This window comes from Vicugna pacos, chromosome 1 (genome assembly GCF_048564905.1).
Source record: "Vicugna pacos chromosome 1, VicPac4, whole genome shotgun sequence".
NCBI lineage: Eukaryota > Metazoa > Chordata > Mammalia > Artiodactyla > Camelidae > Vicugna > Vicugna pacos.
The window spans coordinates 117,299,679-117,324,403 of NC_132987.1; the positions used below are offsets into that span (position 1 = coordinate 117,299,679).

The window sequence follows — 24,725 nt, forward strand, 5'->3', positions numbered from 1 at the left end:
ATTCTGTCACGAGTATGCAGTGGAGTCTCAGAGGCTTTGCGGCCTGTGGTGTCAGAACAGATTGAATACAGACGCAGATAGGAACACCCAGCTGTCTTCCATTAAGCCAGACATTAACGAGATTTGCAAATATGTAAAACAATTCTACTTGTCTCACTAAATTTGTTCTAGAAAAGTTATTTTTCATAAAATGCTACTTAAATGTATGAAAGTATAATAGGTTTATTATTTATAAACAAATATTAAAAAATTTTAATTTCCAAATATAATCCGCATAAAGAGTCTCTGAGGTTCTTACTCTTTATGAGTAAAAAGGGGTCCTGAGATTTTAAAAAAAAGGTGAGAAATCTCTGTACTAAAGTGGTGATGACCTTCAAGAGAATTGCAGCCCACAGTCTGGGGGGAAGAGGACAGCTCCATTAACCGCCACTTTCTCTTCCAAAGTGAACAGCCATTCCCCTGGTTGACCACAGACTTAGTTAAGTCCAATCAATGAAGGCAGAAGTTCCAATGCTGACTGCATGTTATAAGTGTTTTAAGAGTCTGGGAGACATTAAAAATTACCCCAGCCTGGGCCCCACTCCAGACCAATGAATCAATTTCTGGGCGTGGGACATAGTACTTTATTGATGTAACTTACATTAACAGCACAGTCTTCATGATATAACTCTATTTCCTTGAACATACCTTATTCCCAGGTAACCAGCACCCAGATCAAGACATAGGACATTTCCAACTCACCAGCAGACTCCCCCAGGCTGCCTCCTAGTTAACACCACTGTTCTAATATTTATCACCATACATTAGCTTTTCCTGATTTTGAACCTTATATAAATGGAATCGTATGGTACATACATATTCTTTTATGTCTGGCTTTTTATGCCCGACATTGTATCTGTGACATTCATTCACAATAATAGAGCAGTAATTTCATTCTTGTTTGCATGGCTGTGTGGTTTTCCACTGTATAAACAGGACACAATCTGTTTACCATTCCATCCTTGATAGAGTGGGCTGGTGCCCTCAAACTGCTCTTAAGTGTGGTGACATACACTTACCATAAAATAACACAGGACCTGGGACACATTAGGGAACAGAAACAGTAGATTCACATCATCCATCTCATGCCTACTGGGTGGGGAAATGGTTATTAAAATGGAAGTCCTAGTTTTCCCAACCATTTAAAATTATTAGTTTCTTTTTCTTTTCTTTTCCTTCTTTTTAACAGAAAGTATAGTTAAATTTGCATAAATTAAAATGTGTGGCTCCACTTCAGTGTAGAGATTTAAGCTGTCAAAAATTAGAAGGCCTTGACTGCTAGATGAATTTAGATTTGGTCCCACTGGCCAACTGTGAGTATACTCTTGGTAAGGTATGTATGGTTTGTTTTTTTAAACTTATTTCTATCTAAGCTTCCTAATCTTACATGAGACGTGCCCAAATATTAATAAGGCAGTGTTACTCAAACTAATTCCTATACCAAATCCTCCCACGTCCCCAATTGCACTTCCCCAGATCTGTCTGATTCAGGGGAAGGTGCAATCATCCACTCAGTTCCTTAGTCCCCCAAAACCTAGGAATGACCCCTGATCACAACTTCTCTCAGTAGGCTGCCTACCCTGCCCAGTCAGACCCCTCTACCCAGTCAACTACGTCTCCAACAAATGCTGCGGACCAACCCCTCCCTCCCCTCCCCTCCCTAGCTCCACTGCTACCACTCTGCTCTAAGCACAAGCATCTCCTGCCTGGACCACTGAACCAATGTACTGGCCTCCTGATGGGTCTCCTCACTTCCACACTCTTGCCCCAACCCCAATTCCCCCTCCTGAACCCACCCTCCACCCACCACCCAGTGGCTTTTAGAAAACACAAATCAGGCCATGTCACACTCTTCCGTAAAGGCTCCGAATAGCTCAGTATCTAAAGTGCCTCAAACCCATCACACTGATATGTAAATCCGGACTTCTTACGCTGGCCTACACAGCCCCTCACACCCTCCAGCAGCTGCTCTAGGCCCCCTGCTGGCCTTCAGTCCTTAGGACACACCAAGCTCCTTCCCATCCAAAGGTCTCCCCTTGGCTGCTCAGGACTTGAAATCTCCCCTCTCCCCCTCTAATCTTTGTATAACTGGCTCCTGTTTTTATTAATCTAATCTCAACCTTAACCGCTTCTCTTTGAGCAGGCTCCACTGACCACCGGATCTAAAGAAGTCATTCCTCAGACATGAATCTGACAGCAAGCATACATATTCAATGTATCCTTCTCCCAAGTCTAAGAGCTTGAATCCTGGGCTTGTAAGAACAAACAATGGGAAGGACACAATTGCCCTTTGAAAATTACATGAATGCCTTCCTGGAGGGGCTTCTTATTTCTACTGATACTTCTTTTTAAAAAGTCTGCTATACGGTGATGCAGTATTTTATTTATTCTTTATTTATTCTATTAATAACTTCTATTTAAGAACAGTTATAATATTAATGGAGCAATCTAAGGGAAATTCAACTTACTTTTTTTACATTTCAATATTGGGTGTTAATCAGAAAGATGGTCAAAGTAAGTCAAAAACTTATCATAAAAGTTTGGTGTTAAGTCTACATACAATTCAGTTTTTGGTTTAAAGTTCTTTGGCTGCAAGAAAGAACATTTGATTTACTTCACTAATAGGAATATCTCTTAATGCTGGGATGGCCTCTTCTTGGTATTTCTTCTGCTGTTGATTTTTAGCATAGTTATCTGGAAGAAGAGGACAAAAGACTGTTTACTCAAGCAGTTATTTCTACAATCTCTGTGGTCTGTGGAGACCCACCGCATAGTTTACTAGGCTAATGTTTGGATAATGACAAGCACCGTGTTTAACATAATTAAAAGGCTACTTAAATTCTCCCTTCAGAAGAAATGTTCCAGTTAGAATAAAAATCATCAAAAAACTTTTTGCAACCTCTAACTTGGATAAGAAATTAATATTTCATTCAACTATACAATGATGATTAAAGTCCCATCTGCACATTTCTCATAGGAACAGAATTACATACAGGCTTAGAAAAGATATTTAAATCAACACTCCAAAACTATTAAATCATTTGGTACAATCATTCATGCAAACTTAACAATTTCCCATCTCTGCAAAAATTATCTATTTGCTGTAATTCCAGCCAAGTATGCAGGGAACACACAGTAGGTGATCAGAAAAGAAATACTGAACAGTTGAAAAATCATACTAGAACTTAAAAAATACTTTGCTTCCTAGAATCTAAGCAATGGCAGGAATCTAATTTATCTTAATCTTTAGACTTGAAATAAGAACTTAAAAAAAATAAAACTACAAAAACAAGCTGTGGCCCTTTTCTCCACGTAATTGGGGTCAGGTGTACACAGCGATCCTGAGGATACACCCCTCCAAATTCCTCCTCCCAGGTAAGGTCTGCATGGACCTCTTTGCCATCCCTTGATCAACATGGCAAAGTTGCCAAAGAACATATCATATACTTGTGGTTTTGAAGGGAAAATGTACCTGTTAAGTAGTGCTATAAACAGCATATTCATGAGAACTTATTTCTGCCAGGTAAACATTTCCTCTGGTATAATTTCACTATTTCTCCTAGTTTCTTTTTACTGTGTCAATGTGTGTCACTTACTGTACCCTATTCCTGGTTGCTTTTCTTGATAAAAGTGTTAATACCCCACACCCCCAGCACTTTCCTTTGATATGAATTTACCTGTGATTGTGTGAATGGAGTTGAGTGGAGAGGTACTCATCATGTTTATTCCAAATAAGACTAAATAACCGATCACTATAGTAATGAGGAGGTACACAGGCAATGCAACTGCCCAGTATCTGCAGAAGAGAGTATTAAAGTATTTAAGTAACAGGATTCCTAAAAAGTTGCAGTTCTTAAGAGTTCACCACTTATATACTTTTAAAACTTCTAATTTTCATTAAAATAATATATGTGCATAAAAGACAGTCAAATAGTTCTACGAGACCTATAATGAAGCTGCTCTCCTGTATCACACCTGACTGGACCCTAAGTCTTACTTCCCAAAAGGGAACACTTTTAGCACCTAAGTTGTTTCTTTTGGTGTTTATCTCCACTTTTCTATACAACATACTCATGTTATTATTTATTTTCTTCAATTTCAGACATTTTCTCTGAAACATTTGCTTGGTCTCCCATGAACCTATCAATATGCAATCCCCAAATACTCTGACATGACTCTAACGTGCCTCTCGATACAGTTAGGCACATCAAGGGCTCTACTTTGCATGCTTTATTGGGTGTGTTATTTAATAATTTCCTCCCTACTGTTTTTTCTTTCTGGAACTCCTAAGAGTCAGATTGTTCGCTGTTACACTTTCCCATCTTTTCCTTATTTTCTATTTTGCTACATTCTGCTCTACTTTCTGGAGATTGCTTTTGGTTTCTCTTCTAACCATTCAATTAAAGTTTTAATTTTGATGATTGTATTTGTAATTTCCAAAGGCATTAATTCTCTGAACAGTCCCTATTTTATAGCATCCTATTGTTTCATAGTTATAATCTTTTTTTTATCTCTGAGGATTTTGTTTTTTTAAAGTTTTCTTCCAGTCTTTGCATTATCTCCATTTCCTCCAAGTTTCCTTTTTTTCTTTTGCATTTCATTTTCGAGGTTTTCTTTTAATATCTGATAAGTCATGGGTTTAAAACTTAATTTTAATTTTTATTAAAATAATACATGTACATAAGACAGTCAAATAGTTCTACATATTTAAAAATGAAGTACTAAAAGTTAACTGGAAGCACTGTGTATATGTGGGCTGGGCTGGTCAACTGGTGACCTTCATTGTGGGAGACCTTCATTGGAGAACCTCTTAATTATCAGGAATGATGATCCTTTCTCTCGAGCTGGTCAGCTTCCTCAGGGAAGACCCTGCTGTCTCGCTGGGAGGAGTCTGGTGTATCAGCCCAGCCACCACAAGCCTGAGGGCCCAGTGAGGAGAGGGACTTGGGAGGCACCTTACTGCTCAGCGGTGCAGATTTCCACTTTTTCTTGTTTTCAGTAAGGTTTCTCACTTCCACTCAGTTAGGCCTAGTGTTCCCCCAGCTACAGACTCTTATTCAGCCTTTCCAGAACGTAAAACTCCTGTCTTCTGCAGGGGGTTGGTCTCCCAGTTTTGAGAGTTGAGGAGGGGGATTTGAGGGAACAATGCTCTTTACACACTGTTTTCAGCCCAATGCAGAAACACCATGTTAAAGAGGTCCCTGTACTTCCAATGTCTGGGCCTCTCTGCCTTGTAGGCACAGAGACCCTGGATGACTTCCCTGCTTTAGCAACGTGGCAAAGTGAAAATCAAGTCAGTTACCTCTCACCCATCTGCAACCCACTTTCTCACATTTTATTGATACTTCTCTGCTATCCCATTATTGTTCCTGTGGGTTTATAACTTTAAAATTATTTTTTCCTGTGGGGTTATTTTAGCAAGATTTAGGGAGGAAATGGAGATAAAGATGTGTATTCACCTAACCATCTTTAAGAAAAAGCGTATCAATGATAATCTTTAAAAAGCTTTCAATTTTTATATGGCTATTTATGAATCTTAAAAGAAAAAACATTTAAGATTTGAGTAGTCTTAAGGCAAAATCTGATCCTTCAAAACAGCATTAATATACTCTGATTTTATTTAAGAAATATATTAAACTTACTTTTGAGGCCAATAGGTTAAACCTAAGGAGTTTAGCCAAGATTCAGGAATAAAAGCCCACACAAGATATAGTACTGTAGAAAAGAGGAAAAAGAATGAAAAAGAAAAAAGAAAAAAGGTCAGTAAAGCATGCATCCAATTCATCAAAGTTCAGATAAAAAAAAAAACACCTCCTTTAAAGCTTCCCTGATTAACTCAGAAATGAGTTTTTCCCTCCTTTTAGTTCTAGCTCCTTATTTGTACAATTCTTGTAACATTGATCACGATTACCTTCTACTAGTCATTAAAAAAAATTGTGGTAGCAAATAAAATTTACCATTTTAACCATTTTTAAGCATCTGTTAAGCTCCCATGCCTGGAGAAACTAATGTCAACTCATCGTATGATAGTCAATTTGTACAGTAAATTATGAACCTGGAAAAACAAAGTTAAAGCAAACTCCCAAGAGAAATAACCATCCAGGCTCCAACCAGAGCCTTCAATCAGGGAGCTCAGGTCTGGATCTCAGGTGGGTCACTGTGATAGCTGCACGTAGGATGTGTCTGTGGAAGAGGGGAGGCTGTAAGAGGCCCCACGGGCCCAATGGCAGGAGCTAATGGATGACTCAGAAGGAAAGTACCACTGAAGAGGACTCCTAGGTTTTCAGAGTGGGTGTCTGGAAACTTCAACCCTGAAGAAAGAGATACTGGTGCAGTCATTCTCCACACAGCATGGAGAGTTTTTCCAAAAATATAAATCTGACAGTTTCACTTGCCAGTTCAAATCCTTCAATGTCCTTAGAACAAAATCCAAACTCCTTACTAGGGCTTGCAGGAACTCCCATGACCTGGCTCCTGCTTGCCTCTCCGACATCTAGCCTTCAAGCACTATGCTCCAGCTCCAAACACTCTCATTTCTGTGCTTCACACAATCTTCTGGATGCAGGGTCACTGCACTTGTAGGGAGTGCTGCCTGCCTGGAATGTTACTCTTTTGGCTCTCTCAAGAGAGATGGTTCCTTAGCTTTCTTCATGTCTTAGCTCAAATGTCACCTTAAGAGAGGCTTTCCCCCATCTCTTGCTTTCCCAGCTGTGTCCAGACCACCATGCCCTCATTACTCTGTCATTTCGCTTTTTTCCTTCAAAGCTATTATCACAATCTACAGTCCCCCTAAATGAGTATGTTGAAACCCAAATCCCCAGTCTGATGGATTTGGAGGGTTGAGTGGGAGGGCTCTGAGAGGTAGTTAGGCATGAGAGGAGTGTCCAGGATTATGGGATTAGTGTTCTTATAAGAAAAGGAAGAAACCAGAGCTTAAGTGCTCTCTCTCCACTATGTGAAGACACAGGAAGAAGGATAAACAATGCTGGCATCATGATCACCCACTTCCCTGCCTCCAGAGCTGTGAGAAATGAACATCTACTGTTTAAGCCACCCAGTCTATGGTATTTATTACAGCAGCCTGAGCAGATTCAGACAACTGGTTTTTAAAATCAGTAAGTATTTCAATGTACACAGAGAATCCTGTAACCCCCCAGTACCCACCACCTAGTTTTATTATAACTGCTGGGTACTGGCCTCTGACCTATCCTATTACTTTTTGTCTCTCATTGTCTCAGGTTTCAACTCTACTGACCTCCCATTCCTTGAAACCACTGGCATCCTCAGGGCTTTTGCACTGGCTGTTCTCTGCCTGGGAGGCTCTTTCCCCAGACTGCCACAGGGCTAACTCTCACTTAAAGAGTCTGTGCTTAAAACTCATCTCTCAGTGAGGCACATCCTGACTGCTATGTTTAAAACAGCACCCTCCTCCCACTCCTTATGCTCCTGTCTTGCTCAGCTTCTCCCCATGGTACACATTATCATCTGACACTCTATAAACTTTACTCATTTAATCTGTCCACTAGCTATCTCCTTCCTGCAGAATGGAAACTCTATGAAGGCAGGAAACTTTAGGCTGTTTTGCTCCTCCCTTGCCTGTGAGAGTGCCTGGCACCTCGTAAGCACGAAATAAAAATTTGCTGAATTAGTTTCTGGTTGTGGGTACTATTGGATTTAAGTCTTAAAGTCACTGCTTTTATTTATTTGTACAGTTTTTAATCCTTCCAATACTCTATAGAACAGGGATTTACAAAATTGATGATGCTGATACCAGTAACAGCAGCAGCTAACATTTATGCAAGTACAGGTGGCCCCTAGAAATCTGAAGAGGTTTTTCACTTTTAGTAAAAAAGCATTCAGCGTTTGTTTTTCAGGGAGCTGTGGCAGTGGCAGTGCACACCCAGAGCAGGGAGAGTGGCAGGTTCGAGCTCCTTCTCCAGAGCTACACTCAGCATCTCAGTGACAGCCACCATGGCTTTGAACTGTGTCTGAACATCTTTATCTCAGCTGAGTATCTTTATCAAGCTGAGGGCATTATCTCAATTTATTTTGTGCATCTGTTAGCCAGGCGTGCCCTTAGGTAACTGCTTCTTCGCTTTACACCATTTGGCTTATGAAAGGTTTCATAAAAATGTACTTTTGGATAGTGGGGGAAATCTGCACTTCCTGTTTCTATGCATTCTTTTAAGTGCTTTGCATAAATTATGGCAATTACTCTTCACAACATACATAAGAGGCAGCAGAGTGAAGTCAACTCAGTGTGTCTGGGTTCAAATTCTATGTTATTTACTGTCTTTGTGACCTTTGGCACATTATTTAAGCCCTGTGTTCCTCAGTATTCTCAGCTGTAAAAATGAGGACAATAATGGCGTATCTACCTCACAGGATTGTGTTATGCTTAATAAGCATCCCATGAACAGCATCACCACCCTTTCATAGATGAGGAATCTGAAGAATCAAGAAAGTAAATTGTCCTCCACAAAGCTAATCTGTGGAGGAGTCAGGATTTGAACTCAAGTTATAACTTCTTCACCCCACAGACTCCCCTAGCCAACAGCTTGGTTGGCCAGACTGAGGCAGTTAGGGTTCAGAAGCACTACCGTGCTCCCATCTCCTGGATTTCCACAAAATCCTACAAAGCTGTGGGCACCCATTTTTCTGCCTCTTATTTCCCTCATAATTTTCAGGTCCTTTTGGGACAGATGTGGGGCCTGTTGTGACTCTGGGCATACTGCATCGCAGTGGACATCAGTTTCCTCATCTGTAAAATGAGACCTCATGGGGACTGATGGAGAGCCAGGATGTAAAGCACAGCTGACTGCTATAATCCAATTCTTGCCACTCCCTAGCTCCCACAGGCTGCACTGGGGCCACAAAGAACTTCTCATTTCCAAACCCCAACATGCCTTCATTCAAGGCCTTCCCACTTCTTCCTTCTCACTGAGAGAAAGCTAACTCTGACTTCCCAGTTTGATTTATCTCTACACTGGGTTCCCAAGGCACTGAGTGTTAACTGTAGATGCACTCATCTATCTTGTCCACGAAACCATGACTTTCTCCAGGGCAGGCACCAGGTTTCATTCACTTTGCACTGCAGCATGAAGATTTGTTGAGATTAAATCTTTAAGGCTAATGTCTGGCATATAAAACACCCTGAACAAATGTGAGTTCCCTTCAGGTTTTCTCAAAAAGAAACACAGGTAAAAAGACTCGCAGTTCACGTGTGCACATTCTACGAACAAATGAAATAATTTCCTTGGGCTCCTTGAACTCTAGAGAAAGACCCTGGCTATCCATCAGAAAAGTACTTACTGAAGCCAAACCGGGAGCTTAAGAAAAGAACAAAGCCATAAATCGCTCTTTCTGGCAATGGCGACGGTGAATTTTCCACCATTTTCCCTGTGGCTTTAGACAATCTGTGGGAAAGAAACACAACCATCTGTCAGTGATTCACTCCTCTTCACCATCGGTCTTTTATAACCTCATCGCTTTGCTATGGGCAGTCTCTGCAGTTTCGTTCCCAGCCTATACCACCGCAAACTGCCACCCAGCGCACACACCCCCAACGTACGCCTGCTTGCACAAGTGCACACAAGCACCCGTACCTCGCCTGCACGCGCACACTAGCCCACCAGCCCCCAAACCTCACGAGCTCGCGCGCGCGAGCACACGCCAGAGCGCGCACATCCCGCAGTGGGGGGTAGGGGCAGGCTAGGGGAGAGCGGGGGAGGGACTGACGCCGCTCCAGCTCCGCAGGCTTCGCCTCCGCGCGGAAAGGGAAGGGCAAACAGGGAGAGGAGGCCGGCGTGGCCTCCCCAGGCCTGGGCCTCGACGCCCGCGGCCTTTTCCCGCGCTCTCGTGAGGTTTTCAGTTGTGGTTGGAGGGGTGACCCTCGACCTTGGGTCATCCTTGCGCCCACTCGGGCCCCTCCCCCCAGTTCGGCCACCTCGGTGCCGAGTCCCCTGCGCAGGCGCCGACCAGGTAGCCGCAGGGGGGCGAGAGAGGAAAAACAGTGAAAGGCCCAGTCACGACAACAGCCCGCGTCCGGGCGCAGGCGCACCGCGACCCCCGTCGGGCAGGAATGCGCGAGCGCGGGGGCCGGCGGGATCGCTCCGCTCGCCGCCGCGGAAGGGGGCCGGCCCGGCGCGACGGCGCATGTGCGTTGCGACCCACGTGATGCGTCTGCCGCCTACGCTGCCGCCCGCTGCCGCCCGCTCCCGCCTGCCAGCTGGCTGACGTGGAGGGCCCGAGGCGGCGGCGGCGGCGGCCCGCGTCCGAGGCTCGCGGGCTGCCGGCCCCGGTGAGTGCACACCTGGCGCGCGGCAGGGCTCCCGGATGTGTCACCTTGTCGCGCTGCCGCCGAGATGCCCGGGGAGAGGGGCCCTCCACACCCCCTCCGTGGGTGTGTGGTGAGTGTGGGTGTGTGCGCGTCGCTCGCCTCGTTGGCTGTGGTGTCCGCGGTGTGTCTCCGTGGGTCGGGGGCCTGTGCTCTGGGAGTCGGGGGGCTGTGTGTGGCCGCCTTTGTCGGCCGCAGTGGGTGTGTCCGCTTTGTCTAATGTCCCTCTTCTGCAAGTGTGGGTCCCTGAGGGCTTCTGTGCGAGGGTGGGAGTAGCCCCTTTGTGTGCGCACCTCCCGGCCGTGCGCGCATCTTTCGGCTGCCCGCGCACCCTTCCGGGGGTCCGTGCGAGAGTGACATTCCCGGTAGACTGGGGGATACCCAGGATGGGGCGCGTGGGCACGCGCTCAGTTATCCTTTCCCTGCCCCTTTGTGTCTGCGCCGGTTCTTTCCAGCGATGGCGTAGACGCCTCTGGCTGTGTAGGCCCCCCCCCCCTTTGTGTCACTGCCCCTCTGCGTGGGATGCGCGTTCCCCGCGCCTCCTGCAGTTGTGATCACCGCCCGCAGCATCTCTCGCCCGGCTGTGCGTGCGCGCGTGCCCCGCCTGGGTCCTGTAGAGTGCGTGATCTCCTGTGTGCGGGTTTTTGTTCGCGAGTGTTCGTGAACATTCTTGCACGCCCCATTCTCTGTGTTTGTGTTCCCTACAACTGCGCCACCTGTTTTCGTAAGAATGGCTGCCGGGTCCGGGGAGGGGGTGGGGAAGGGAGAAATCCACCCTGCGCTCCTCCCTCCCTTGCGCCTCTTTGGAGCATCCTCCCTCCCGCTACGCTAATGGGAAGAGAGGACAGCAGCGGATCTGACCAGCTGTTCCGAAGTGTGTTCACGATGTCAAATGTGGTCTGTCGAGCATGTATGTTTTGGGGCCTCAATAAGGGGCCGGGGCCAAAAATGGAGCCAAGGCGTAGGTGAATGTTGGCTGGTACCGATGTGGCGTACCTTTTTTAGAGGCGCCCTAGACGCCCAAAGCCTTTCAGTTGCAGACTCCTTCCAAAATGTATGTACACGACAACTGAGCAGATACATTCTAGCCCATCCAGGGCGTCCTTGATAATGCTTAACGGTTCATGTCGTGTTTGATGGCGTTCACGTAAGTTGTCTCTTTTGATTCTGCCCAATGTCATGGCGAAGTAAACAAGGTAGACATCTTAAAGATTTTACTCCTCCATGGGGAGCAGTTTCTCCGTAATTACAGCTCTGGTTAGGGCTTTTTTTTTTTTTTTGCTAGAAATTTGCATTTTATCCTGAGAGAAATGGGGTTAATTATAAGGATACACAGGGAAAGAAGCTTTAAACCTATTAACTACCCAGCTACTCCTCTTGCTCTAAGGTTCGTGCTCTGCGCTCAAGGGCTGCGTTTTGGTGTCTTGTTTCTCGCTGTTCATTTGCTCAGTTTTCTTACTCTTGCCTAATTTTCCGATTTTTCTTTTTAATTTCTGGAATATTTCATGTATAAAATACAGAGGGGATCTAACCAGTCCATGATTAAGATTTACAGATGTAATTATTTTGCCAAATTTACTTCAGATCCTCTTTTTTTTTTTAAGAAATGAAATTGTAAATATTGGAGATGCTCTAAGTTCCTCCCTCTCCTTACCTAGAGGTAGTCACCGTGTTCAGGTTTGTGTATATCCTTGCCTTGCATATTTTATATTTGGACCACGGTGAATCCATAAACATTATAGTGTTGTGTGTTTTAAACTTTGATAGTATTTAATATGTCTTTTTGCAACTTGCTTTTTAAAATCAGCATCACATTTTCAGATTTATATATGAATAAATTGGATAATTGTGTCTGGTTCATTCATTTTAATTGCTGGTATAGAATTCCGTTGTGTGAATATACCGTAATTTATTTATCCATTTTCCTATTGGTGGACTTTGAAATTGTTTCTAGTTTTTGACTATGAAAACAATCCTGCAATAAATATATTTGTACTTATCTGGCACACATTTGGAAGTTTCTGTAGAAAATACACCTAGTCGTGGATTTGCTGGATAGTAGGATATGTGCATCTTCAACTTAACCGAGTATCACAGAAGCTCTCAAAAGTGGTTGCACTAATTTTCAGTCTCACTGGTATTGAGTGAGGATACTAATTTCCTCACATCCTTGCTAACACTTTTTTACCCAACTTTTACATTTTTGCCTTCTCTTTACTGACCAGCTTCCTTATAACTTTAGCTTGTGGATCAAATTGCTTGCAGCCACCTTGGCATCTGCTCTAGCCCTGTGTCAACCTGTGGCTTCATCTCTTGCAGCTAACTGGCTCAGTCTTTATCTCATTTGGTCCTCGTAAGATTAATTCCAGTTAACATTTATTTTGTACCTAATGTTTGTCAGTTCATATGGTTGTTATAAAGGTAATAATTTACATGGTATGTTCTCTGTACCTCTCTAGTGACAGGTGAGGTGATTTAAATACTTTTTTTTTGCATATGATGAACAGTTTTTTAAAATACTTTCTCTCTTTAATGTAATATTTGATACTTTAAAAATATATGTAACATATATGCAGGTTATGAAGCAAAACAATAAAATGAACACCTATCAACTCAATCCAGGAATCAAAATGATCGATAGTGAATGTGCTCATCTCCAGAGCGACTGCTATCCTGAATTGTGTGTGTCATTCCTTGTTTTTTAATAATAATTTTATCAGATATGTATATATCCCTAAACAATGTATGGTTTCCATTGTTGTTGCATTTAAAATTAGGAGTATTGGATACAGGTTTCTGGGGCTTGTTTATTTCACTCGATGTTATGTTCCAGAGTCACTGATAATCAGTATAGATGTTAAGTCATTGATTTTCACTGCTGTGTAATATTCCATGGGTGAATATAACACAGTGTATGCATTCTTCTGTTGATGAACATTTTGGTTGTTTCTAGGTATTGCTATTTTGAAGATTTTTGTATGTATCTTCTGGTACACAGTTGCAAGAATTTCTCTACTTTTCACACTGGGGCATATAGCCTTAGGGGAGTAATGAGTTTTCTAAGGAGTACTTGGGCACAAGTGACATTAATCAATTTGTAGATCATTAAATTCCATGTGTACCCTTTCCTAAAATTAGTAATGCCTGAGGCATATAGAAACTTCCTCCTGGTTTTACTTTCCTACCTTCCCTTTTGTAGTAGCACTTCTACCTTAGTTAAGGAAGGCATACTATTCACTCACATGGGATCTTAGCAGGGCAATGTCCCAAGTGAACAACTTTCCCTGGAAAACAAAGGAGTAATTTAAAATGCATGCAGTGTACAGTGTTAGGGAATGCTTCTTTTAATCAAGGCACTTCCCATCTCCTCAACAGCTTCATTTCCAATGAAATGTAGCTTTTTATGTTTAATTATCAGTGTAAATACTAGTTATTTTTTGATACACTGTATAATAATTGACATATTTTAGACCTGTGATATGTCAGTTTTATTTTAAAATGTCACTGTGATACTCTAGAAATTCATCCTTTGCAATTATTTAAACTTAGGGCTGACTTTTTAAAATGTCATGTTAAAGTGTGAAGAGTAGCAGTCTTTAAAAGCATTTTTGGTGGTTTGTGACTAAAAAATATTGGAATGCCAGTGTGGTAAGCTATTTGCTAAGAAGTGGGATTGCTGGGTTATGAGATATGAATGTTCAACTTTACAAAATGATACCAAATTGTTTTCTAAAGTGATTGTATCAGCTTATACTTTGGCGAGTAGTTTTGTCAATTTATATATGTTGATCAGCAGTGTATACAAGTTATAGTTAATTTATATTCTCTCCAACACATGCTACTATCAGACTTTTTAATATTTACCAATCAAATGGATATGATATGATGTACATTGTAGTTTTAATTTGCATTCTTTGGTTGTTAATGAGTTTGAGCATCTTTTCATATGTCTCTGAACCATCTATTTACCTTTTTTGAAATACCTGAACATATCTTTTACCCATTTTTCTGTTGGGTTGTCTTTTAAAACTAATAAACTGGTAACACGCATCCTTTATTGAGTATATGCATTGTAAATATCTTCTTACAGTTTGTAGTCTTTTTACTCTTTATGTTGTATTTTGGTGAACAGAAGCTATTAATATTAATGTAATCTAATTGGAAACTTTCCCTGCCCTGGGATTATAAAGACTTTCTCCTGTGTTTCTTTTCACAAGTTTTAAAATGATGCCTTTCACATTTAAGTTCATAATGCATCTGTACTGATTTTTGTGTATGATGTGAGGTAATGATCCACATTTATTTTCCCCCACTGTGGGTACAGTTGACCTCATAGTGTGAATTGAATAGGCCCTCTGTTCACCAGTGACCTTCTGAACCATCTCTTTCACATTTTTAGTTTCTATATGCATGGGTCTGTTTCTGGCTCCCCATTCTGTTCCACTTGTCCACTTGTCTGTCTCTGTGTTGATACCACATTGTCATGATTATTGATGCTATAGCTTTACCCAAAATCTGGGGGGCACTTGAGTCTCAGCTGTTCTTGTTTTAAGAGTCAGCTTGTCATATGACATGAAAAACCCTTTGGGAATTAATTGGAATGATTGAATCAATTTGGGAGACACTTGAAATCTTTAAGATTTTGAGGTATGTATTTTCATTTAAATAGGTTTTAATGTCTTCTAATACAGTTTTGTAATTTTTTCCTTACAGAGCTAACTCTTTTTAAATGTTGATTCTAATATTTTTAGTAGTTCTGTTGCTAATATAAATAATGTTTTTTAGATTCTATTTTATGACTTTATTGTTAGTTAATGTAAGCTTAATGAATTTTTTACATTGGTCTTTAGTCATCCACTTGATACACTCTTATTCTAATATATTTTCTGTAATTCTTTGGGGTTTTCTACGTGGATAATTATATCACTTGCAAATAGTGACACTTTTGGTTCTTCCTTTCCCCATTATTTTCCCTTAAAAATTTTTTTCTTGTCCTACTGTGCTGGCACACTTTAGATCTATGCTCAATGAATGTGATTATGGGTATTCATTAGGAGTGATTATAGTGACCATACATGTCTTGTTTCTGGTTTTGGAGGGAATATTCCCCGTTAAAAATAAGGTTTGTTAGGAGTTTCTGCAGGTTTTCTTTATTAAGTTAGGGATATCTTTGTTTGCAATTTTGTTACATTCTTTTCTGAGTCTGTTCAGAATATCTTATGGTTTTTTTCCTTTAATATGTTAAATGTAATGGGTTCCAGTTTATATCAAATTCTTAATTCTCTCTTATACTTGTTCCTAAGATAAACCCAAATTGACCTTAATGGATTGTCTTTTTATGAACTATTTTGCTTGTATTTTATTTAGGATTTTGTATCTGTTTATGAATGAAATCACCTGTCATTTTCCTTTATTGACTGCCTTGTCTGCTTTTAGTATCCAGGTTACACTTACCAGTTAGAGAGTTCCTCTTTTTCTGTCCCCTGGGACAGTTTGGATTGGAGTGATTTGTTTCCTAAGTTTGGTGGTATTTGCCTGTGAGAGCGTTTGGATCTAATTTTCTGTGAGTGAAAGGATTGTAAATTGCTAATAATTTAGTAGTAATTAGCGTTTGAATAGTAATAGGACTTCAAGTTTTCAATTTCTTTTAGTCAGTTTGGTAAGATTTTAGAAGTTTTTCCTTTCAATAAAAGTTTTAAGTTTATTAGGATCAAGTTGGTATTGTCTTAGTTCTCTTTTTAATCTGCTTTATTTGTGGTTACATTCCCTTTTCTCATTTTGAATATTACTTAAGTTTTTTTTTTCTTAATCTTGCCAAAAGTTTGTCTGTTTTGTCAGTCTTAGCAAAGGATGAATTTTTGGCCTAATTAGTTCCCTCTGTTATATTTTTGTTTTCTAGTTCACTTTTTTTTCTTTTATGATTTCCTTCCTTTATCTTCTTTGAGTTTTTTCTTATATTTTTCTAATTTACCTTGCATGGTTAATTTTCAGCCATTCCTTTTTGCTACTGTAAGCATGTAAATCTATACACTTTGTCAAAGTTCATTTTTGTTTTATTTTAACACGGTTTAATTTATGGTGTTTTCATTAACTTTTAAGTGGTTTTTAAATTTCCATTTTTTTCTTTGACTTAAATGTGTTTTCAAGTTTTCTTTAAAATGTGTTTTAAAATTTCCAAATATATCTACATTAGCATTTTTCCTTTTTGTTACTCCTTAATTGTGTTGTCAGAGAGTATAGTGTGTATTTTGTCTTTCTAAAAACATTTATTTGCCATTGCTTTATGGCCTTGTACGTAGTGAATTATAATACTATTCTACATACTTATGAAGAGTCTATATTCTCTAGTTGTTATGTGTGTATCTGTTAGATCAGGCTTAGCAATTGTGTTGTTCAGACTTGTCTTTATTTTGTTTGACCTAGCATTCATTAAGAGGGAGGTGTGTTGCAGTCTTCCACTGTTGCCTTCTAACAGACTTCCTGTAGTTCTAACAGTTTTTGTTTTTATGTATTTTGAGACTATTTGATTAGACACATGCAAGCTAAACATTATTTTCCTAGTGGATCGAGCCTTTTCTGTCATGCTGTGATTCTCTGCATGACTGATTTTTTTTGTCTTTGGGTCTGTTTTGCCTGTCCTACCTTTCTTTTGGTGGTAATTTATCTGGAATCAACTTTTCCTTCCATTTTACTGTCACTTTTCTTAACCTCCTTACATTTTAGGTGTTTCTTATGGGAAACCTACTACTGGATTTTTCTTTTAATCCAGTCAGATAATTCATGTTTTTTAATTGATATTTTCAGAAGTTAGTTCAAGTCTCTTGGTGGTCAACTCATTTTTTTAATCTAAAATTATTATTTTACCCTAGTTTTTGAGAGGTAATTTTGAAGGGTATACAGTTCTAGGTTGGTAGTTTATTTTCTGTTCCTTTGGTGAAGGCATTATTCTACATGCAGTCTGTTCCCAGTTTTATTTATGCTAATTTGAAGAAAATAAAACTTCTCTTTTGGGTACTTTGGATTTTCTGTCTTGTTAGATCTTCACTTCTAAGTCTAGATGGTGATTACTTTTTGTTTATCCTATTGGATATACATGTTTCCTGATTCTGAATTTTGTTTTTCATGAAGTATCAAAGATTCTGAGCCCTGTGTTCTTAAATATTGTCTTTCTGATTTTATCCATTTTTGCCTTCTGGGAATTTAACTGGATATATGTGTATTTGACTGTTTCCAGATCACTTACTTTCATCTTTCATAGTTTTCATTTTCTTGTATCTCTACCAGAACTTCCAGTGTTGGGTAATTTCATCAGGCACATCTTGTTCATTAATTTTCTCTTCACTTGTGCCTAGTCTTCTCTTTAATCCACTCATTTTATTTTCTTTTACTTTTGATGTTTATATTTTTAAATTCTAAAAATATCACTTGGTTCTTTTTTAGCTATACCCAGCCATTTTGAATAGTCTCAAGTTGTTGCTTGCTCATTTTTTTGAATCTGTAGGTATTCTGTAGACTGCATCTGACAATCCGTGATGTCCTTAAAGGTCTAGATTTATTGCATGTTTTTCCTAGTGCCTCCCTCATGGTGGGTTATCACCTCCCGTGCCTGGAGATTTTCAGTTAGGAACTCTTATTTGATTGTTCTTTCTGTGTGGGAATCTTGAGAGTCTGATCTGGGGATACTTCCTTTTGATGAGGTTTGTATTAGTTTTGGCTGGAAGCTTTATGTGGGACCACTTTTCAGTTCTCTCTTTGCTTCTGGCACATGGCTCAGTGTCCTGATCCCACTACTGCTCTTGGCATTATAACTTGTTGTTCTTGGTGGTCAGGTTTAGTTTCTAGCTAGAGGTGGTTGCTTTTGGGGGAAAGGGTGGCTTTAAATGTTTCCTATTTCTGTGAGCTCAGCAAAATACAAAAATTTTTAAAGTCCAGCATCCACTTTACTTTGCAGTGATTTATTGCCCCATTAGTTCATCATAACTGATGGGCTCAGAAGTTCTTTACATTAATAGTTAATTTTTGTAGTATATTCATTTTAGTTTGTACTGGAAAGAAATTCTGTCCTATCAAACAAGATTTCTTGGTGATATCAAATTTTCTATTAAAACAAATTCATGTCTATGTTAAAAGTTGAGTTATTCTAAATAAAAATACTAAATAGGCAACAGTACAGTTGGCAAGTGGACTTGGCAGCATTTTCTATTTTGGGGAATGTGAATTAAAATTTTGGGAAACACTGAGATAGGGAATCAAGGTGAGTAGGGCACAGTGTACCCTCTGGACCCATGTCCAACCTACAGAAATAAACCTGTAATGACCAAACAGTATGAAAACTGCTGTCAAAATATATGAGCAGGGTCCTCTGGGCTTACAGAGAAGAGGTGCAAAAAATAAACTTGGTGGTAGTGAGACATTCAGGAAATGCTTCCTGGACTGGTAGGCATTCTGGTTGCAGAATAAGGGTTGTTTAGGAATGACAGATGGTTGAGTATGATTGGCTTCTACATTGTGTGTCTTGGAGTGACCAGAGAAAAAAGCAGGAACAGGACCACAAAAGGCCTTCTATGCTATCTAGGGAGTTTGGACTTTATTCTAAAGATGAAGGGAAGCTATTGAATTATTCTAAGCAGCAACAGTTACGATTAGAGTTTTAGAGGATGCCAAGATTGAAGGCAAGTCACCAGTTAGGAACTGTTAGAGTAGTTCAGGGGAGAGAAGTTGAAACTGTAGCTAAGGCAGTGGCACTGGACATGAAGAAGTGTATGTGTGCTAATTTTGGATTTCCTAGAAGAGTCGAAGTGACAGGACTTTGTGGTCAGTTGGATAGGAATTTTAAAGGAGGCTGGGGAGTCTAGATTGACCTCCAGATTTCTGGTTTGGATAACCAAGTGGCATGTAGAGCAATTAACTGGTGACATACAGAAAGAGGAAAGAACTTGGTTTCATTTGTTCTTGAGGAAAAAGATAAGTTTGTTTTTTAATTTACTGAATCTGAGAGGCTTGTGGGACATCTTGGTTAAGATCCAGTGGCAGTTGACAGGGAGAGTCTAGAAGTCATGAGATGCAGCCCAGCCTGGAGAGATTTGAGAGTCTTCAGCATTTGGACATTTCAGCCGTTGTTTGCTGCAGTGCAGTATGAGATAATTTAAAGTGGTGCATAGATAAACACTTAAAACGTTTTTTAATAGTTAGAAATTTAACATACCTGAAAAACATAAGTTGTACTTCAAACCTATGATACCATGGCTTTTACCGCTTAGGCCAAGTGAGCCCAATAAAAGAGAAATATTAAGTAAATAAAATACATGTGATCTGTGGAAATGGCAAAAATTGTGGTGAAGCTGTGCAAACAATGGAAGTTCAGAAAGTGCTGTTGTAAGCTGTGGGTGTGGTGGGTAAGGTCACCCAAGGAGAGAGTAAGCGTGAGAAGAGAAGAGAGTTGACACTTGGGTGGCGGGGAATGGAGAAGAAGAGCCCATGGAGACTGAGGAAGAGCAGCCAGAAGAATAGGAGGAGAACCAGGAGAAGATGGTCTTTGGAGTCCAGATGAAGAGTTCTGAGAAGGAGGAAGTGGTCAACAGCGTCAAGTAAGTTGTAAGCTGAAAAGTGCTCTTTGGACTTAGCAATTAAGGTAGACCATTTAGGTGGAAGCATCCAAACAGTGGATTAAAAAAGTGCTCCTCTAATATTAATGTTAGCTGCTATTTGTAGCATTTCCTGGATGCCATGTGCTATTAAAAGCACCGTGTTAACTGATTAACCAGGTAGGTAGCATTGCTGTTCTCATTTGATATGTGAGGAAACTAAGGCACAGAGAGGTTAAGTAACTTGTCCAAGATCACACTCAGGAAATGGGAGAGCCAGGATTCAAGCCCAGGCAGTCTGGTTCCAGAGTCCACGCTCTTAACCACTATGCCACATCGCCTCTCTGGTTAAAACAAAATAGAAAATAAAAATAACACCAGTGTCGTAATTATGGCACAGCTGGTATCCTCCGTGGTATCGGTGAGATACGCCAACCAGTGAATGACCAGCATGGTGTCACGGTGGCTCAGTCTGCCAGGTATGAGCACGTTGACTGTATTGTAACTGATACCATGATGGTGATGTGTGGGCTGTGACAGACAGTTCTTGGCTCTTTCTGTATTTATATACAAAAAACATTTGTAAGACAAATGAGTTTAAAAGTGTATATGTTTCCCAGAATAGCATATGTCCCATATTATGTGCCATACTTTGGGTGCTAAAATGTCTTTTAATTTTTTCCACTCAATTGTTTACTTTTGGAGTTAAATTATCTAAATTCTGAAAATATTGTTCAGCCAGAACAGGTCAGGTTCCAGACACTATAGATACCCAGTCTACTGTAAAAGGTCACTAATGACTTTTTTGAAGCAGCTTTCCTTGAATGGTAGAAGTGGAAACCCAATATTAGGAAGCTGAGCGGGAACGGTAATGGAGGATATGAATGGGAGAAAGAGGAAGAATTCTCAACGAGGTTGAAGAATGTCTATGGTAGGAGTTAGGGGAGATGTGAGGCATAATGACTCTTGGCTGTAGTCAGAGGGCAGCTAATCAGGGTTAAAGGCTTAAAAACTGGTTTAGATCTGGGCAGTGATCCAAGGTGTGGCCTTAGGAAGAGTCTAGGTAGGTGGGCTGTGAAGTTCATTTTAGTTGAGGAGGCAGTTGCACTGCAAGGCGAGGGTCTTGAAGGGGTCGTGCACGTGGACGTGCGTGATGTGGCTGGGATGATGAGAGAATTTGGAGGAGAGAGGCGAACATTGAACTAGTCACCAGTGTTCTTAAACGTGACAACAGCAGAGGTAACTAGATGGCAAAAAGGAAAGCACATAGTGAAATACAGTATTTGAGAGGAGGGACTATAAATCAGGAGACCTAGGTTTGAATCCTTCTTAGCTTAGTGACCTTGAGTGAATTATGTAATTTTGCTATGAATGTTTCCCATCTGCACAGTGGAGATGATGATAATTGGACCTGCAAAGACTTGCTGTGAGGATTAATGAGGCGGTGCACGTGAAACGCCTGGTACAGTATGTGACAAATAGTGTCAACGGTTTGCTAGGAAGGTTGTTACTGTTCTTCACTTCTGATACTGTGAGGCTGGCATACAGCAAATCGGACATAATGAGAAGGGTTAATTAAAGAAACAGATTTGTACTGCAGGGACTGTGGTGGTCTTGCTTGTAAAAAAGAAATTTGGTTTATCCTAATAGTGGGATAATAGTGGTGAAGTGAAAAGGTATAAAAAAATGATGTTAGTGATGGTGCTGGTGATGATCAAAAAGAAAGCTATTACTTGGGCAAGAGTTAGAAGTAATCAGATGCTGCAGCTTTCAGTGATATTTAGGTTTTGTGGCTATTCTCTGATAGCTACACATATTTTATTATTGAACTTTCTTCAGGAAAAAAATGCTTAGCCCAAAACTCCAGGCCTAATTCCCCCTTTCCCCTACTGTAATAATTACTTTTAAAATGGGGTTGTTGGTAACGTGAGGGTTTTGGCCCACCGATGCAGTCAAGCAGTGCTGACCGCCCGTGTGTGGTAGTAGATGTGAGAGCGTCAAGAGCAGCAGTTACCAGGAGGATGGAAGGTCTGGATGCGGCTTGAGTTAGGAGAGTGACATGCTCACCCTGTACCACTTCAGCTCTGCCCCTCTGCCCAGCTCAGAAACACACACTGAGGATGGATAGGAGAATATGAGCAGCTGGTAGGAAATCATTTTCTCAGTGGAGTCAAGGTTTAGTTCTGGCCAGGTTGAGAACGTGGCAGTTGTATATGATGAGATGGCGTGTTTCACAGGATGCAGTGAAAGCAGGTGGGGTAAAAGGGCAGCGGTGGAAAGATGTCTTTTGTTCATTCAGCAAACCCTTATTTGAGGGCTTAGCATGTGCTAGGCACATACAGAGATGAATAAGTTGCCTATAATTATCTTCCCTCAAAAGGAGACATGTAAACAGTTAAATTCAGAGTAGGGGTGGTGACTCTTTGAACCTAAGGAAAAGAAGAAATAGATTAAACTGCTATTTGAAGAGAGGCAAGGTGAAAGAATAGCAAATGAAGATGAGAATCTTCCAGAACTGTGTTCTTATTGGAGTTACCTCCTTGGGACATAAGTTCCAAGTATTTTTATAATGCACCATAGAACCTAGGAAAACTGCTCATGTCATCTCACATGATTCAGTTACTGATTTAGGGTTGTGTTATGTCCTTAGGATGGTGCGCCATGGACGATTTTGCCCTGAGAGATTTCACTGTAGCAGGTTATGCCTTCTTAGAAGATTGCCCTTATGTGGATGATGGTGGCTTTGCTCCTGAACATATGTCCAGTGATTATGTTCGTGTGACTCAGCTTTACTGTGATGGGGTGGTAAGTAGATTTGTTAACTTTTTGTTTTTAACATTGTGTTTTCTTAAAGGTTTTTTTGTAATTGAGATATAATTGACATGATACTGTATTAGTTTCAGATGTATAACTGATTCAATTTACATGTATATTGTGAAATTACTACAGTAAGTCTAGTTAACATCCATCACCATACACAGTTACACATTTCTTGTGAGAACTTTTAAGATTTACTTAAAGGTTTTGTGATTTAGAGCTATCTGAGTAAAGATGTTTTTGTGCTCCATGAGTTTTTACAGGTTTTACATGACTTCTACATGATTGGTTTTGAAAAGGTCATTTCAGAAGTGCCTCAGCAAGGATAATGTGTCATGCCAGTGATGGTGAAAGGCTGTTTTCTGATGGGAGATTAGAAGGCTCTCAGGGAGAGCCATAGAAACAGATTTGGGAGAAACACTGGAAAAAGCCTAAAGGCTCGTTGGTTGAAGATGTTGTATTCAAAGTTTATAAGTAAATGAACTGAAATTTTTTTAGTTTAGTACTGATAATCTTTACATTGCAAATCAAGAACTGTACTTTTGCATTTTACCAGATACAAGTCAAAAGAATATTTTTCTTTTTTTAGGGCAGACAGTATAAAGATTATACCCAAAGTGAGAAGAACTTAGGTGAGTACATTGGTATTTTTAATTTGTTGAAACAACCGTCAAGGGAGGTTCATCCATTCACATCAGCATAACAGGCTTATATACCTTTTAAAAAGTTATTTTTACTATTCTTTTTCGTTATAAACTAAAAAATATTTTCTTTGTTAAAATAGAGTTTTAGCTAACACTTAAATATTCTTAACATCTGATAGGATAAAGTATTTCATCCATTCATTTCTTACCTTTCCGTATCCATTTTTGCCTTTTTCTGTAAGTGTTGATTCATTCCAAAATGATGCACAAAATACTAATCTAAAATTTTTTTTTTTAATTAAGAATTTGACATCTGCACAATGTGGTGTAGTAAACCTATTTCTGTCCTACAAGATTACTGTGATGCCATTAAAATACATGTCTTCTGGCCACTTCTGTTTCAACGTCAGCACAGTTCTGTAATATCAAGGCTGCACCCGTGTGTGGAGGCCAAGTAAGTTGCTACATGTTACCCATTTTGTATGAACCATAGTAAGCATGTTGCCCACTACTAAGGAATGCCAAGTTCAGTGGAAGGCTTATGTCTCATCTGTGTATACTATTAACTCTACTTTTGTTTAATAGAGTGGAAAAAGTTAATACTTGGGATTTGGGTATGAATGAATAATCATGATAACATAATTAATGAAACTGAAGAGCATTAGATGGTAGATTTGAAGCTGAATAAGGAAAAATTAATATGCTTGTTTATAATTACCAGCATTGTGGTACAGAAGGAAGAAAAAGGTATAGTATTTGTCTACTTAATGAACTTATTACCTACAGTGAGGAAACAGAGAACTTAATCTTTTTCAAGTAGTTTAAATTGAAGTGTAACATGTAATTGTAAAATTCAATGGATTTTTATATATGAGAACCCAGTCTCTTAAAAAATAAATTTGTCTTTAAACAGTTCTCATGCTTCTGAGATAAGTTTGAAGAAATTACAACATCTTGAATTGATGGAAGATATTGTGGATTTGGCAAAGAAAGTTGTGGTAAGTGGTAGAGTGTGTTTTTTTCCCTATTTCAAGTATATAAAATATTTATATGGTATCAGACCTGTGTTACTAATTTATAGTGGTTAACAGATCATGGTTTTTAGTTTTGGTTAACCTGAACTTACTCTGTAATCCATGAATTTGTGCTGTGTATTTGAGAGATCAGGTAGATGGCTGTTTTCATTGTTCTGACATGACCTGAGGACCACCCTGCTCCTTGTCATTAAAGGAGAGAAATTGGAATTTGTCATGAATGAAAGTGTCCTCCTGGTTCACAGAAATCTTTGTCACAGGTTCTGAGAGT

The 24,725-nt window shown here is 40.0% G+C and overlaps 2 protein-coding genes across 7 annotated transcripts in view; one reads left to right on the plus strand and one right to left on the minus strand.

Annotated features, from left to right (window-relative positions):
- Positions 1-2,410: 2,410 nt before the first annotated feature.
- PIGP (phosphatidylinositol glycan anchor biosynthesis class P) lies at positions 2,411-10,180 on the minus strand. The gene is given in 5 exon segments (XM_031686784.2): positions 2,411-2,733; positions 3,717-3,835; positions 5,682-5,754; positions 9,352-9,455; positions 9,986-10,180. Coding segments are annotated over 4 exon segments (405 nt in total). The 5' UTR covers positions 9,434-9,455; positions 9,986-10,180; the 3' UTR covers positions 2,411-2,602.
- A 51-nt stretch (positions 10,181-10,231) lies between these two features.
- TTC3 (tetratricopeptide repeat domain 3) overlaps positions 10,232-24,725 on the plus strand; it is a 104,834-nt gene continuing 90,340 nt past the window's right edge. For 2 of the 6 annotated variants that reach the window (XM_072969093.1, XM_072969098.1), the window contains exon 1: positions 10,282-10,339. Coding sequence is in view for 4 of the 6 variants with exons in the window: in XM_072969077.1 (XP_072825178.1) it covers positions 22,621-22,764; positions 23,366-23,408; positions 23,724-23,874; positions 24,334-24,418 (423 nt within the window). In the remaining 2 variants the exon portion in view is untranslated. Of the gene's footprint in view, positions 10,449-16,673; positions 19,963-22,609; positions 22,765-23,365; positions 23,409-23,723; positions 23,875-24,333; positions 24,419-24,725 lie in introns of those variants that run through there. The other 4 variants (XM_072969077.1, XM_072969072.1, XM_072969067.1 and 1 more) reach the window with 4 other exon arrangements.